Source organism: Phyllostomus hastatus, unplaced genomic scaffold (assembly GCF_019186645.2).
Source record: "Phyllostomus hastatus isolate PE091 unplaced genomic scaffold, TTU_PhHast_1.1 phas_contig_196, whole genome shotgun sequence".
Classification (NCBI taxonomy): Eukaryota; Metazoa; Chordata; class Mammalia; order Chiroptera; family Phyllostomidae; genus Phyllostomus; species Phyllostomus hastatus.
The window spans coordinates 31,197,790-31,209,865 of record NW_025333709.1 but is presented as its reverse complement, the minus strand read 5'-3'; the positions used below and the strand labels follow the sequence as shown (position 1 = coordinate 31,209,865).

General features: G+C 38.1%; 1 protein-coding gene across 1 annotated transcript in view; it reads left to right on the top strand.

Annotated features, from left to right (window-relative positions):
- The window catches only part of SCFD2 (sec1 family domain containing 2), a 318,097-nt gene that overhangs the window by 23,352 nt on the left and 282,669 nt on the right, over positions 1 to 12,076 (top strand). The window contains exon 3 of the mRNA XM_045834437.1: positions 10,220 to 10,347. Coding sequence (XP_045690393.1) covers positions 10,220 to 10,347 — 128 coding nt within the window. The remainder of the gene's footprint in view (positions 1 to 10,219; positions 10,348 to 12,076) is intronic.

The following is a 12,076-nucleotide window of genomic DNA, read 5'->3' as shown; positions in this document are numbered from 1 at the left end:
TATAAATCAAAACCAAAAATATATAAATCATAAGATGATTATGCTAATAAATAATTTATAACAGATAATACATTTACTCATGCTTTTAAAATGAACAATACAAATTAAATTTACATACTGGTTTACTCTTGTTGAGCAAATTAATGAAAATTACTCTTCCATAGTGTAAGAGATATATAGTATTGATGAGGCTGGAGTGACAGATGCTAGCGACTTCCTCTGTGTACAAGCTGCATCAGGGCTCACGTTTTTCCCATTCTACTCTGCTTCCTCCCCAACATGGGCTTCAGTGTGATATTTTAGTTTAACATCAAGTGATCTTATCTTTTTTCCACAGTGTATTTTATAGTTATGAGAACATTTTTCAACCAATGTGACAGTGGATACAAAAACTCATTAAAACAATCTTTTCCTGTCAGTTTTTGAAACGAGAGAGGCTGTTTCTGTTGATGTGATTTGTTGGTGTCCTTGAACAGCTTCTGGGCAGTTTTTGTTTTCTGGTCATTACTGTAGGATAGTGGCTTTTCCACCAAAACTATATGACCTTGAAGAAGGTATTTAGTTCCTCAGAGTCACAGTTTTCCTCTACATAAAAGAGAACTACCCTGGATGATTTGTAGGGAAACTTCAATTATAATCTCTCTCTTTGGTTTCTATGTGTGGTGTTCAGAAACTAAACTCCAGAACATGAATTATATAAGGCAGTGGTTTTAGGTTGGTTTAATTCACTGCTTTATCCCAAACCTGGTGTATAGTGGGCACTCATCTTTGTCAAGTAATTGAACAAAAACACAACATAAAGACCTTCAATAAGAAGAAAGGGATAGATTATATTCTCATAGTTTGCTAATATTTAAATGTTAAGTTTTATTGGCACGCTTTGAAAGGATTGTAGTTTTAAAGTCCATTTAAAGACTGGCTATTCATGCATGTATTTATCCAGCTGTGCAAGTAATAGTAAATTTGATCCTAACCCTCCTGTGGTAAAATCCTTTAGTGGCTCTCCATTGCCCTTGTGGTAGGCACTAAAAATTTTAACTTGTTTTAGAAAGCCTTCTTAGATCTGCTCCCTGCTTATTTTTTCAGCCTTCACTTTCTCCAACTTTCCCCCCTTCCCTCCCTGCTCCCTATTTCCTTCCCCCCTTCATGCGGACACTGTTGGCTACAACCACACTGATCTTCTTTGAGGTCCTCAGTGTCCTGCTCTCCCACCTTTTGGTCATCCTACAAGTTGCTGTTTCCTTCTCCCCACCTCCACCTTTGCCTTTGCTTCCACAGATATCACCCTTTATTTCCTGTATCAGCTCATAGTGCATTATCTTATAATTACTGGTTAGTGTCTATTCTCTCCAACTAGACTTCAGAAGCTTGCTGAAGGAAGACCTGTCTCTGACTTGTTTGCCCTTGTGCACTGTTGCACTTAGAGTACCAGGCACAGTCCATGGCCCATGGGGTGTTGGTGGCCTGAGTGCACTGCCCAGGATGCTGACATTATGATAAAGCCAGAAAGCTTCTGTCTTTAATGCCCTGTGATCACTTCCATTCCCAAGTCATTAAAATAAACTTTATTTAATGATATATGGTTTGAGTTAATGACAAATGTTATAAATAAAATAAAATATAACAGGGGAAGTGGGATTTGTAACAGGGAGTGCCAAATTAGCTCTCTGTGGTCAAGGAAGGAAGCCTTGAGCTCTGCCTGGGATTGAACTGGCATTTGGTAGGTGCTCAGTAAACCTAATCAGTGAACATCTGGAGGAAGAGGGTGCTTGGCAAAGATACATAGGCCCTGAGTTGGGAATACAGTTGACTCATGGAAGAGGCTGAAATCAGGTCAGTCTGGCTGAGGCCCAGTGGATGAAACTAAGAAGGTGAGAGATAAAGTTGTACATAAAGAAATGCGCCAAAGCTTGTTGGACAAAATAAACTACTTAGACTTTACTTTAATGTTGGTAGGAAGCATGGACTGGTTTTTGAACAGGGGAATAGCATTATCTGGTAGCTTTACGAAGTCACTCTAGTTTAAACCATTATTAATTCTTGCTTGGACTATGAGTAGCCTCTCACTCAGTTCTTAGATCCATTCCCTACAATGACGCCAGTTATCTTTAAATGTAAACCCGATTGTGTCAGTCTGCTATCGAAGACTTTTTAGTTGACCTTGGAAAAAAGTTATAACCCTTAATGTGGGTTACTGGGCCTTGGATGATTTGACATGAACTGAGGGCAGTGTCACACTAGATCTTCGTGTTCCATTCACACTTGTTTTCATTTCTTTGCAAAGGTCTCAAGTTCTTTTCTCAGGCCCCCTACCCATCATACTCCTCCTGCCTAGACTGCTTTACTCCATTCTTCGCCTGGCTAATCCTGCTCTCTTTTCAGGACTCACTATCACATCCTTAGCTAGCCTCTGACCTGCACTTACACTCCCAGATCTGGTCAGGTATTACACTCTCCCATTCTCCGCTGTTGTCACCCCTGCAGGAGCATGCTCAGTTGTAGCTTCCCTGCTGGATTCCTAGCTCTGTGAGGGCAGGTCACCGGGGGTTGGTCACAGCTGTGGTTGCAGCACCTCACTGAGCGCCCAGCCCACAGGAAGTGCTCATATTCTGAAAGAACGAACAAACCTAGAAGATAATATGCTAAGTGTAATAAGTCAGACAGAGGACAAATACAGAATTATTTCACTTATATGTGAAATCTAAAAAGCAAAACAAGCAAACAATACAAAATAGAAACAGACACATAGGTATAGAGAGCAAACAGATGGTTGCCAGTGGTGCAGGGGTTGGGAGGTGGGGACAAAAAAAGTGAAGGGAAATAAGAGGTACAAATTTCCAGTTATAAAATCATTAGGTCACAGGGTTGTAAGGTACAGCACAGGGAATATTGTCAACAGTATCATAATAACCTTGTACAATGGCAGATGATTACTAGACTTAGCATGGTGATTATTATGCATATTAATGTTGAATAACTATTTGTACACCTGAAACTAATATATTATTGTATATTAACTATATTTTAATAAGAAAAGAATGAATGAAGGACTGCTTTCCAGTGCCAAGGGTCTGCTTCAATATCTTTCTGTGTTTAGCTGCTTTCGCATCAGTTTAGATGAAGGTTAATGGATAATTTTGTTAAACATGAGGTAATTGTTTAAAAAGTAGTCGAAAGGAAAGATGACTATTGAAACCTCTGTGAGTAATTTAATTAACAAACCTACCTTTGGAGCTCATTAAGCTTACCACTGATGGAAGCCATTATTTCCTGCTGTGAAAAACTATGACTCAGATTGCTTTCTGTTTAAAATTAGTTGAAAGCGTTTGTTTGTTTGATTTTGTTACCATTGTATTTCTGTTGGAATACTATAACCACTATTGCAAATCCTGTGAGTAAGCTTAACTTCCCGAACATGCCTTGGAGAAACCATTTCTCTGAGTTTAGTCACAGGATAATGGTTTGCATTCACATTTCACCCTCAGTCTCTTACTTGCCCGTCTTCCATTTGATTGAAGTATCGCCATGATCCAACATTCAGCCACTTTTTACAAATTAATGTTGTCTTATTTATATTTTATTTGGTGATGAACATCCTGTTAGTTTCTAGCAGACTGCACTTGACATTTCACACATGCCAAACCAAAGCAGCTCTAAGGTTTCATTCATAACTGAGTAATTCTGGTGAATAAAAAGCCAAGAATTAACTGAAAGAGCCATATTTGCATGTACAGAAGTCTTCTGAGACTTAAAAAAAGCTAATTCTAGCAGGTTATTGTTGTGTGTATAGTCTTGGCCTGTAGTCGTCTTCAAATAGAACAATTTGTCATAATAGTATGATTTTTTAAGGATACAAGACAATCCGTTTATCCAAAAAAGACATAGTGTTTGTCATGTCATTACTGGCAATATTGAAACTAATTCCATCTCAAGGTAACTAAATGGATCTTTTCATAGGACAAATACTGTAGTCTATTATTTGTTTTAATATATATTCTTTAAATGTACAATATAAAAGTAGAACATTTCTCTCAGTTTCATTAGTGATAAAGTAGTTAGAGGCTATTTTTCCTTCTTTCTTTTCCAAGAATATACTGAATATTAAATAAGATATAGATTGCATGCAAGTGATACCTCAAGGCAATTTAGACTTTAGGGGTTTTTTTTTGCCTTTTCAGTTATATAAATGATATATGTGTAGAATGATTTAAAACTTACCAAAGTATTCTTGGAGAGAAACACTTAAAGAAGAGAGTTGAATAACAGTGATTGGCATCATATAGCAAAGTGATCGCCAATGGCTTGTAGTGACCTACAAAGGGAATAGTAGGATATTGTTTCAAATAGAAAGTGTGCAAAGTCCTGAGAGCAAGTTTTACCTGCTTCATGAGTTACTGTGGATTTGTTTCACTATTCACCGTATTACATTGACTTGTGTGGGGCTCACATGTGAACTTCAGAAGAGAATAGATGTATTAAGGATTTGAAAAGAAAACCTGAAAAGTTGAAAATAATTCACAATCTACATAATTGATACTCTTTGATAATTTGCATAATAGAAACATAGCACAGCATAGTAGAATGGTCACTGGGCTCAGAACCCAGTTACCTGGGTGTGAGCCCTGCTTTCGCATTTACAGGTTAAGCATACTTGAGTCTGAGAGTTGGCTTCTCTAAAGGTCTTTGAGTTGCGACAGTGATAATGGCTTAGTTCACGAGGTGAGGATCAAATGGGTAATCAGAAGGTGTTTTGTAAATCCTGAAATGCTTTTAAAATAGAATGTAGTAGTGTTATTTAAAATTATGTTTTAGTATTACATTTTATTTTCCTTTCAAAAATCTTAAGTTACTTGTGAAAAAAAGAAAAAGCTGTTTTTGGGTGGGCCTGATTGTTACAAAGATGCTGTCCAGCTGTTGTTACACTTAAGAGAGAAGACTACACATGACTCAGGTTTACAGCAGAGCACACAGGTTTAGATTAGGTATAAATAGGATCTAATGGCCGTTGATTTGTTTAAAATAGTGCTTTTTCTCAGACATATTATAAAACTTTCCTTAGTTGCCTTCAAACCCTAAAAATAGGTTTTCAGCCGGGCCGGTTTGGCTCAGTTGGTTGGAGCATCTTCCCATGTAACAAAAAGTTGGAGGTTTGATTCCTGGTCAAGGCAAATGCCTGGGTTGGAGATTTGATCCCTGCTTGGGGTGCATGCAAGAGGCAGCATTTCTCACTCACAATGATGTTTCTCTCTCTTACTCTCTCCCCACTGCCTCCCTCTCTCTCTCAAAATCAATGCACATATCCTTGGGTGAGGAGTTAAAAAAAAAGAGTTTCTTCTGTGTTGGGTTAGGTAGTGTGCTATTGAAGATAGAAGGAGGTTCACTTCCACCGCAAAAGTTGTACATCCACTTTTTTTTTTTTTTTGAGGGATAGCTGGAAAGAGGGACAGAAAGAGAGGAAGAGAAACATCAATGTGAGAAAGAAACATCTATCAGTTGCCTCTTGTACATGCCCCAACTGGGACTGAACCTGCAACCCAAGGCATGAGCCCTGACTAATGGGTTATCAGAAGGTGTTTTGTAAATCCTGAAATTGCTTAAGTCAGATCGGTGACCTTTCACTTTGTGGAATGATGCCCAACCAACTGAGCCACACCAGCCAGGGTTAAACAGCCACTTTTTTTTTTCTAAAGAAACATCACTGTGTGGTTGCCTCTCACTTGCTCCCTACTGGGGACCTGGCCTGCAACCCAGGTGTGTGCCCTGACTGGAAAACAAACTGGAGACTCTTTGGTTTTCAGACCTGCACTCAGTCCACTGAGCCACACCAGCCAGGGCAAGTACAGCCACTTTTTAAGTCAGCCTGGAAATATTTATGGAATCAGAACTCCTCATAAAGGTAAGAATTCTAGTTTTAAAATGTCCTGTTGGGTTGAGGCTACAGAATTGCAATGTAATTAAATTAATAGGTCAGGAAGCTAGCCCAGAGTCATTGCCTAAAAATCTTCATTAAGTTAACTTATTATAACTTTAAGCCTCTAAGTAATGTATATCAAAATTCTTTATGTCAACATGTCATATATAAGAGAATTGCTTAAGTTGGAGTTTTCAGCATTTCCATGAGTATCATTATGAATTCATTATGAATATTATGTATTGTTGGCCTTTTCAGATTAAAAAATGAAGCTACTGGCAGTGGTTATCCACACATGTATGCAAATAGACAAAAAGATTAATATGCTTCTAAAGCAGGCCTCCTCCTTTATCATACAAGAAAATTCTGACCTTTGTTATTTTTTATTATTACTATTACTGCTTCTGCTGCTCTGTTTACTGAGCTCTTAATATGTGCCAGGCATTGTTCTAGATGCTTTAGATATACTAACGCATTCAATTCTCATAACAACCCAATGAGTAATGTTCTGTGACCATCTCCAATTAACTGGGGAGGAAACATGTATAGAGAGGTTAAGCAACTCTCTTAGGGACATAGAGCTGGCAAGTGGCAGAGTCAGAACCTCTGTTGTTTGGTTCCAGGACCCATGATGCTACCATACTACAATACTACCTGCCACTGGTCTACTACGCTGGCCTTGCTGTGATAGCCCTCTGTGTAGTGGTTATTCCCCCATCAGGAAAATAGAGAGTGTGTACAGTTGGACAGGATGAAGAATTGTTTAAAATACACTATCATGCTAATAGTATGGGTTTCAATGAACTTTTATTGATTTATAAAATGGAACGTCATTGAGTTCATGTGAAACCTCAATAGCATGAAGTGTCCCTTGGGTCACCTTTTCTGAGCATATTAGAGAAAGGCAGTGATTAACTCCTGTCTGCAACTCAGACACCAATATACGAGTAAGTGTGTACACCATCAAGTATCAGTAACAGAGTGACTTGGTGGTACTACGGGTGCAGGGCACTGCAGAGCTACCAGTAAGGATGATCTTGACTTCTTCAGTGCTGATTATTCAGAAAACCAGGACTAGCTCATGAATGTTCACTGGGTAATCTTGAAATGGCCATGAGTGATGTGGGGCCTAGTACGGTGTTTCAGACAGGAAGTAGATATTAGAAACTATCACGCATATCTAGACAATCAGAATTATTTACATTAAAAATAATTTTCAAGGAAACATGATTTGGCATCATTCTTAGATCATGGAAACTATGTATTTCTTCTAAAATATCTTGCTAGAGAAGAGCCAGGTAGTACAAGGCCCAAGTGACTTAAGTATATGTGAACAAGTCAGTGTTGTATAAAAAATATTTACTATAATTAAGTGAATTCATTTAATATATTAAAAACCCTTGAACATATTGAATTGTCAGACAATATCAGTCATAGCAATAGTAGTAACAACCACATAACTACTCATATTTACTGTGAATCAGGGAAGTGCTTTATGTACATTATCTTATCTAACCCTTACAACTTGTGAGGTGGTAACTATTATTCCCTCCACCCCACAGATGAGAAAACAAAGGAAAAGAAAGGACTAGTTATGGGCACAAGGTTACATAACTAACAAGCCTCACTCATTCACTCAGTGTTGACTGAGTATACATACCTACCACGGGCCGGGCACTATTCTAAGTGTAGTCCCCGTGCTCGGAGTGCCTGAGGAAGACCAGAGAGGCCATGCAGCTGCTGCAGTGGAGAGTCGATGGTCAGAGTTTGAACGCAGATACAGCTGACCCCAGGGCCCACATTTCAACTACCACACTAACCTGATGGGCAACCACAGCATTACCTAATCTGCTGTGATCTTGGGGACACTCTGTATTATACCCACGGAAAAGAGAGCAGTAAATTTCTACTCTAGGTGTTCTGCATGCAGAGTTGAGAGTATGTGAGAAATCCGTGTGGTTTGGGGAGAGATGCTTTGGAGAATAAAAGTCAGGAAAGAGTGTATACTATAAATTGGGGAAACTGGGACCATAAATAACTCCCCAGCTCAGAATTTTGTAGTGGGTCTCCATTGCCTTCGAGCTTTGGAGAAGTTAAGTAAGTTTCTTTCTTTTTTTGTGAGGGTGGGGTTGAACTGCCCAATCTGTTTAATTTGATTTTACTTTTCAATTATAGTTTATATTCAATATTATTTTGCATTAGTTTCAAGTGTACAACATACTGGTTAGACAATCATATACTTTATAAACTGGTCTCCCCAATAAATCAAGTACCCACTTGGCACCATGCATAGTTATTACCATATCACTGACTATTCTTTGTGCTGTACTTTGCATTCCTGTGACTATTTTGTTACTACCAATTTGTACTTCTTAATCTCTTCACCTTTTTTACCAAGCCCCCCAATGTGGCTTTCTTCTGGCAACCCCGAAACCCCAAGGGAAATAGATCTAGTTCTGAATGATGACAAAGACTGTATTTACATCTGCTAAGCTATGCTACTCTTCTCAGACTGTGAAATCAGTCGCATGCTCACTGGCAACTTGTCACCTGCACGCTGAAGTTGACAAGCCTTGGCAAGGAATGAGGGGCCCTAGCAGAGTAGCTCCCACCTTCTCTTTTGCCCTGACTTCTACTGCCCCTCTCCCCTGGCACCTTAGCATGGAGCAAAGCAGCAAAGCAGCACTTAGTGTCAGGTACCTAGGACTTTGCACATTCTGAAACCTCCTTCTTCGTCTTGTTTTGTGATGAAGATTTTGTATCTTTCTTGAGGATTTTCTTTACCATTCTTCTTTCCAGATTGACTTATAACTTCTTCCCTTGGCTGTTTTTGGAATTGATATATCTGTGTACTTGCACATATTTCTGGTAGAAATCATTCTCTAAGCTTCTGCCTTCCCAGCCGGGATTTGATCTCTGTGCTACCAGATGAATCTGTGCAAGCATTGATCGTGCCTCTTATCACACCTTTTGGGATGATTTCTTTGCTTATATTTTGCTTCTTCCTATAAGTCACCAAAAGCTTATACCTTGTTTTCATCTATATCCCAACCATTGAGAATAGGACTTGTAGTTTACCTGCTCATTTAAATTAAACATAGGCAATTGGATGTAGAGCTATAATGACAGTTTTTATAGATTGAAACAAGTGGAATATGTTGAGTGGTGATGTTAGTTTGCTCAGAAAAAATAGATGATAATAAAACCACAACTCTTTAATGAAAGATTAGTATGTGCCAGACGTTAAACTCAGTGCTGAAGTATATCATTATTATTCCAATTATTCCAAGTCAAATTTGAACTTGAAAGATATGCCTTGTTAAGTATACCTTAAAGCTAAATTAATATTTTATTAGCTACAACTTTTAAAACTAGACTTTAAAATGCATTCATTTTCAAACTAGATAGTAAGAGATGTTAGTAGGGCTTTAAGTGGAAGAAAAAGCCCTTGGAAAGGGACAGAAGTCATCTCTGTTTCTCTATATTCGGTTTTTAAAACGTTACTACAAATGTGTATACTTGGCTACACGTAGAGGTCTTCCAGAAAGAACACTGCACTCATTTATGATTGAAGCATGGCCTGCGGGGTGAGGCGGAGGGCTGTTGGGCAAGCGAGCCCAGATGAGCCCTGCACAATGCAGTGCTTCGCGCCGTTGTCAATGGCTAATTGTACGGGCTTCACTGAGTGCCATCCTTCCAACCTCAGGCCCACAGAGTGATACTTAAGGCCTTGGTTACTTAGCCTAATTCTTGATTTTCATTCAGTAGAAAGCCTACTCATTAAGAATTCTACTGAGTGATTTTCAAACAGTAATTCTCATTGCTACTTGCTTTGTGTTTTCCAGACAAGTATGGTATCTCAAATTGATGTGCTTATAATCACTTTTTTGACATGTATTAATTTTGGCATATATAACATTTATATGTTACTGTGGCAATGTTGAACAACAAAATATTTTAACGCAAAATCTAAAAAAATGTGTCATATAGCTTTCCCCACTTCTCAAAGCACAATATAGCTCTTCTTCTTTCTTCTTCTTCTCCTCCTTCTTTTTCTACTTCTTCTTCTTCTTCTTCTACTTCTTCTTCTTCTTCTTCTAGCTTGATTTTATTGTTTCTTTAATTTCTCAATATTTTGTGCTGCTTAAAATGGATTAAATAGTCTCTTTTAATCCCAGTGCCTAGAATTTCTCAGTAGGAAAGACTATATTAGTGCTCAAAAAGATGTTTAAGAAATTGTGTTTGCTTTCAACCCTTTCCATTAGTCGGTGGAAATTTATTCTAAAGCTCTCTGTGGTTTTATTTCAGTGACACCTCAGCCAAAGCCCTGTGGGAAGCCTTACTGAACACCAAGCACAAAGAGGCAGTGATGGAGGTCCGGAGACATCTAGTGGAAGCAGCAAGCAGAGAAAACCTGCCAATCAAGATGAGTATGGGTAAGTGTATCCACTCTACCCGGGACAGACAGTGACGGCAGGCTCCTAGGGAGTTCACTTCAGCCTGCCCTGAACAGCGAGCCTACATAGCCAGCATGGCATGAGGTAAAAGTATTGACCAATTTGTAAACTGTTGAAAGAGTAGGGAGGGAATATGTACACTCTGTCCTTGTGGCTCAACAATGACCGTTTTCTTAGGTTCAATTTTGAGAACTCTAGGAGAGTCCTTGCATACAAAGAATGATTCTTTTATTTTCTTTAGTTGATCTAGAACTATCGAAATTGGATTTGACCACCTTCCCTTCATTCGGTGCCACCCCTATGCCACTTCCCCTTTTTCTTTCTCCCTCCTTATTAATGTGGATGACAACTCTTTACTGGTTTTGAATTGATGAATAAACTACTGTGCCAACAAAATGATTTGAGCAGATAGACGTACGTGCTTTGGCCTGGCCCTTCACCTTCAGAGGGTTTGTGAATTGTCTAGTCACGTAAATGTTAATCCTTTTTCACCAGGGTATCACATGTCTCATTTTTCTTTTCTCTTTTTCCCCCCTACATTCAGCTTTGTCTTCAGTCTTAGAAGAATCTGGCTGAAATGGAATTTAAGTTTTAAATAGCTTTTTTTTTTGTTTTGATTAAAAGGTCAGAGAACTAATGTTTTCATTTTAGAAAAGGAATTTTCTGTTTTACTTTTTTAATTAAATAATTCTATTAATATGGAAGTACCTAAATATAGATATTGAATTTGATTAATAGAATTTATTTCTGGAAACTATATTTCTCTACTTTAAAAATGTTTTCTTATAACCTTCTCTTAGATATGCAATAAATATTAGTACATTTTATTGGAAGGAAGATTTTCTTTGCTGAGATTCCTTGCCCAGTCCTTAATTACTTATGAGTACAAAAATCAAAGTATCAAGTTGAAATAGAAGAACAAAACTTTGAAAGTAAAGGAATGTGGATGAATCTAGAAGAAAAAATGTGACTACATATGAGGGCTTTAAGGAACATAATAATGGTCAAAAAGTGAAAAGAATATCTATTGAGTATTTACAGTGTGCCAGGTCATCTCCTCATTCTTTACATGTGCTGTCTTATTTAATTCTTGCGGCAATTCTGGTGACATAGGTACCATTACTATCCTATCCTATTTTTCAGATAAGGAAACTGGAACACAGAAAAATTAAGCTGTCCAAGTCCTTACATATGACAAGGAATAGGACTGAAATTCAAACCCAAACATTCCAATGAAAGAGAATGTGCTCTTTATTTGTAAAATCATCCTTGTTCCATACACCCAATGCCAGAAGTCCTACTGCTGTGTTAGGGGAGAAATAAAGCTGTTACTTAGAGAACATTCTGCCATTTGACTGTTAGTTCTAGTTTCTTTGGACTTGACTAGTTTCTTTCTTTCTTTCTTCCTTTCTCTCTCTCTCTCTCTCTCCCTCTCTCTCTCTCTCTCTCTCTCCTCCTTCCTTCCTTCCTTCCTTTATTTTTCTTCTTGCCTCCCTTCTCTCTCTCTCTCTAAATTTCCACAGTTCTAGGTACACATTAAGAACAAGCATGTTTACTTTGTATAGTTCCTTATCCTTGATTACATGAATCAAGGAGTAGTTCATGTTGCCAATCAAGAAAAGTAGAAATGCGCAAAGGGTCTTGGTGATAAGGTTAATTTATATTCTGCTTCAGGGATATAACCTTGTGATGCTATCACAGAGCATAA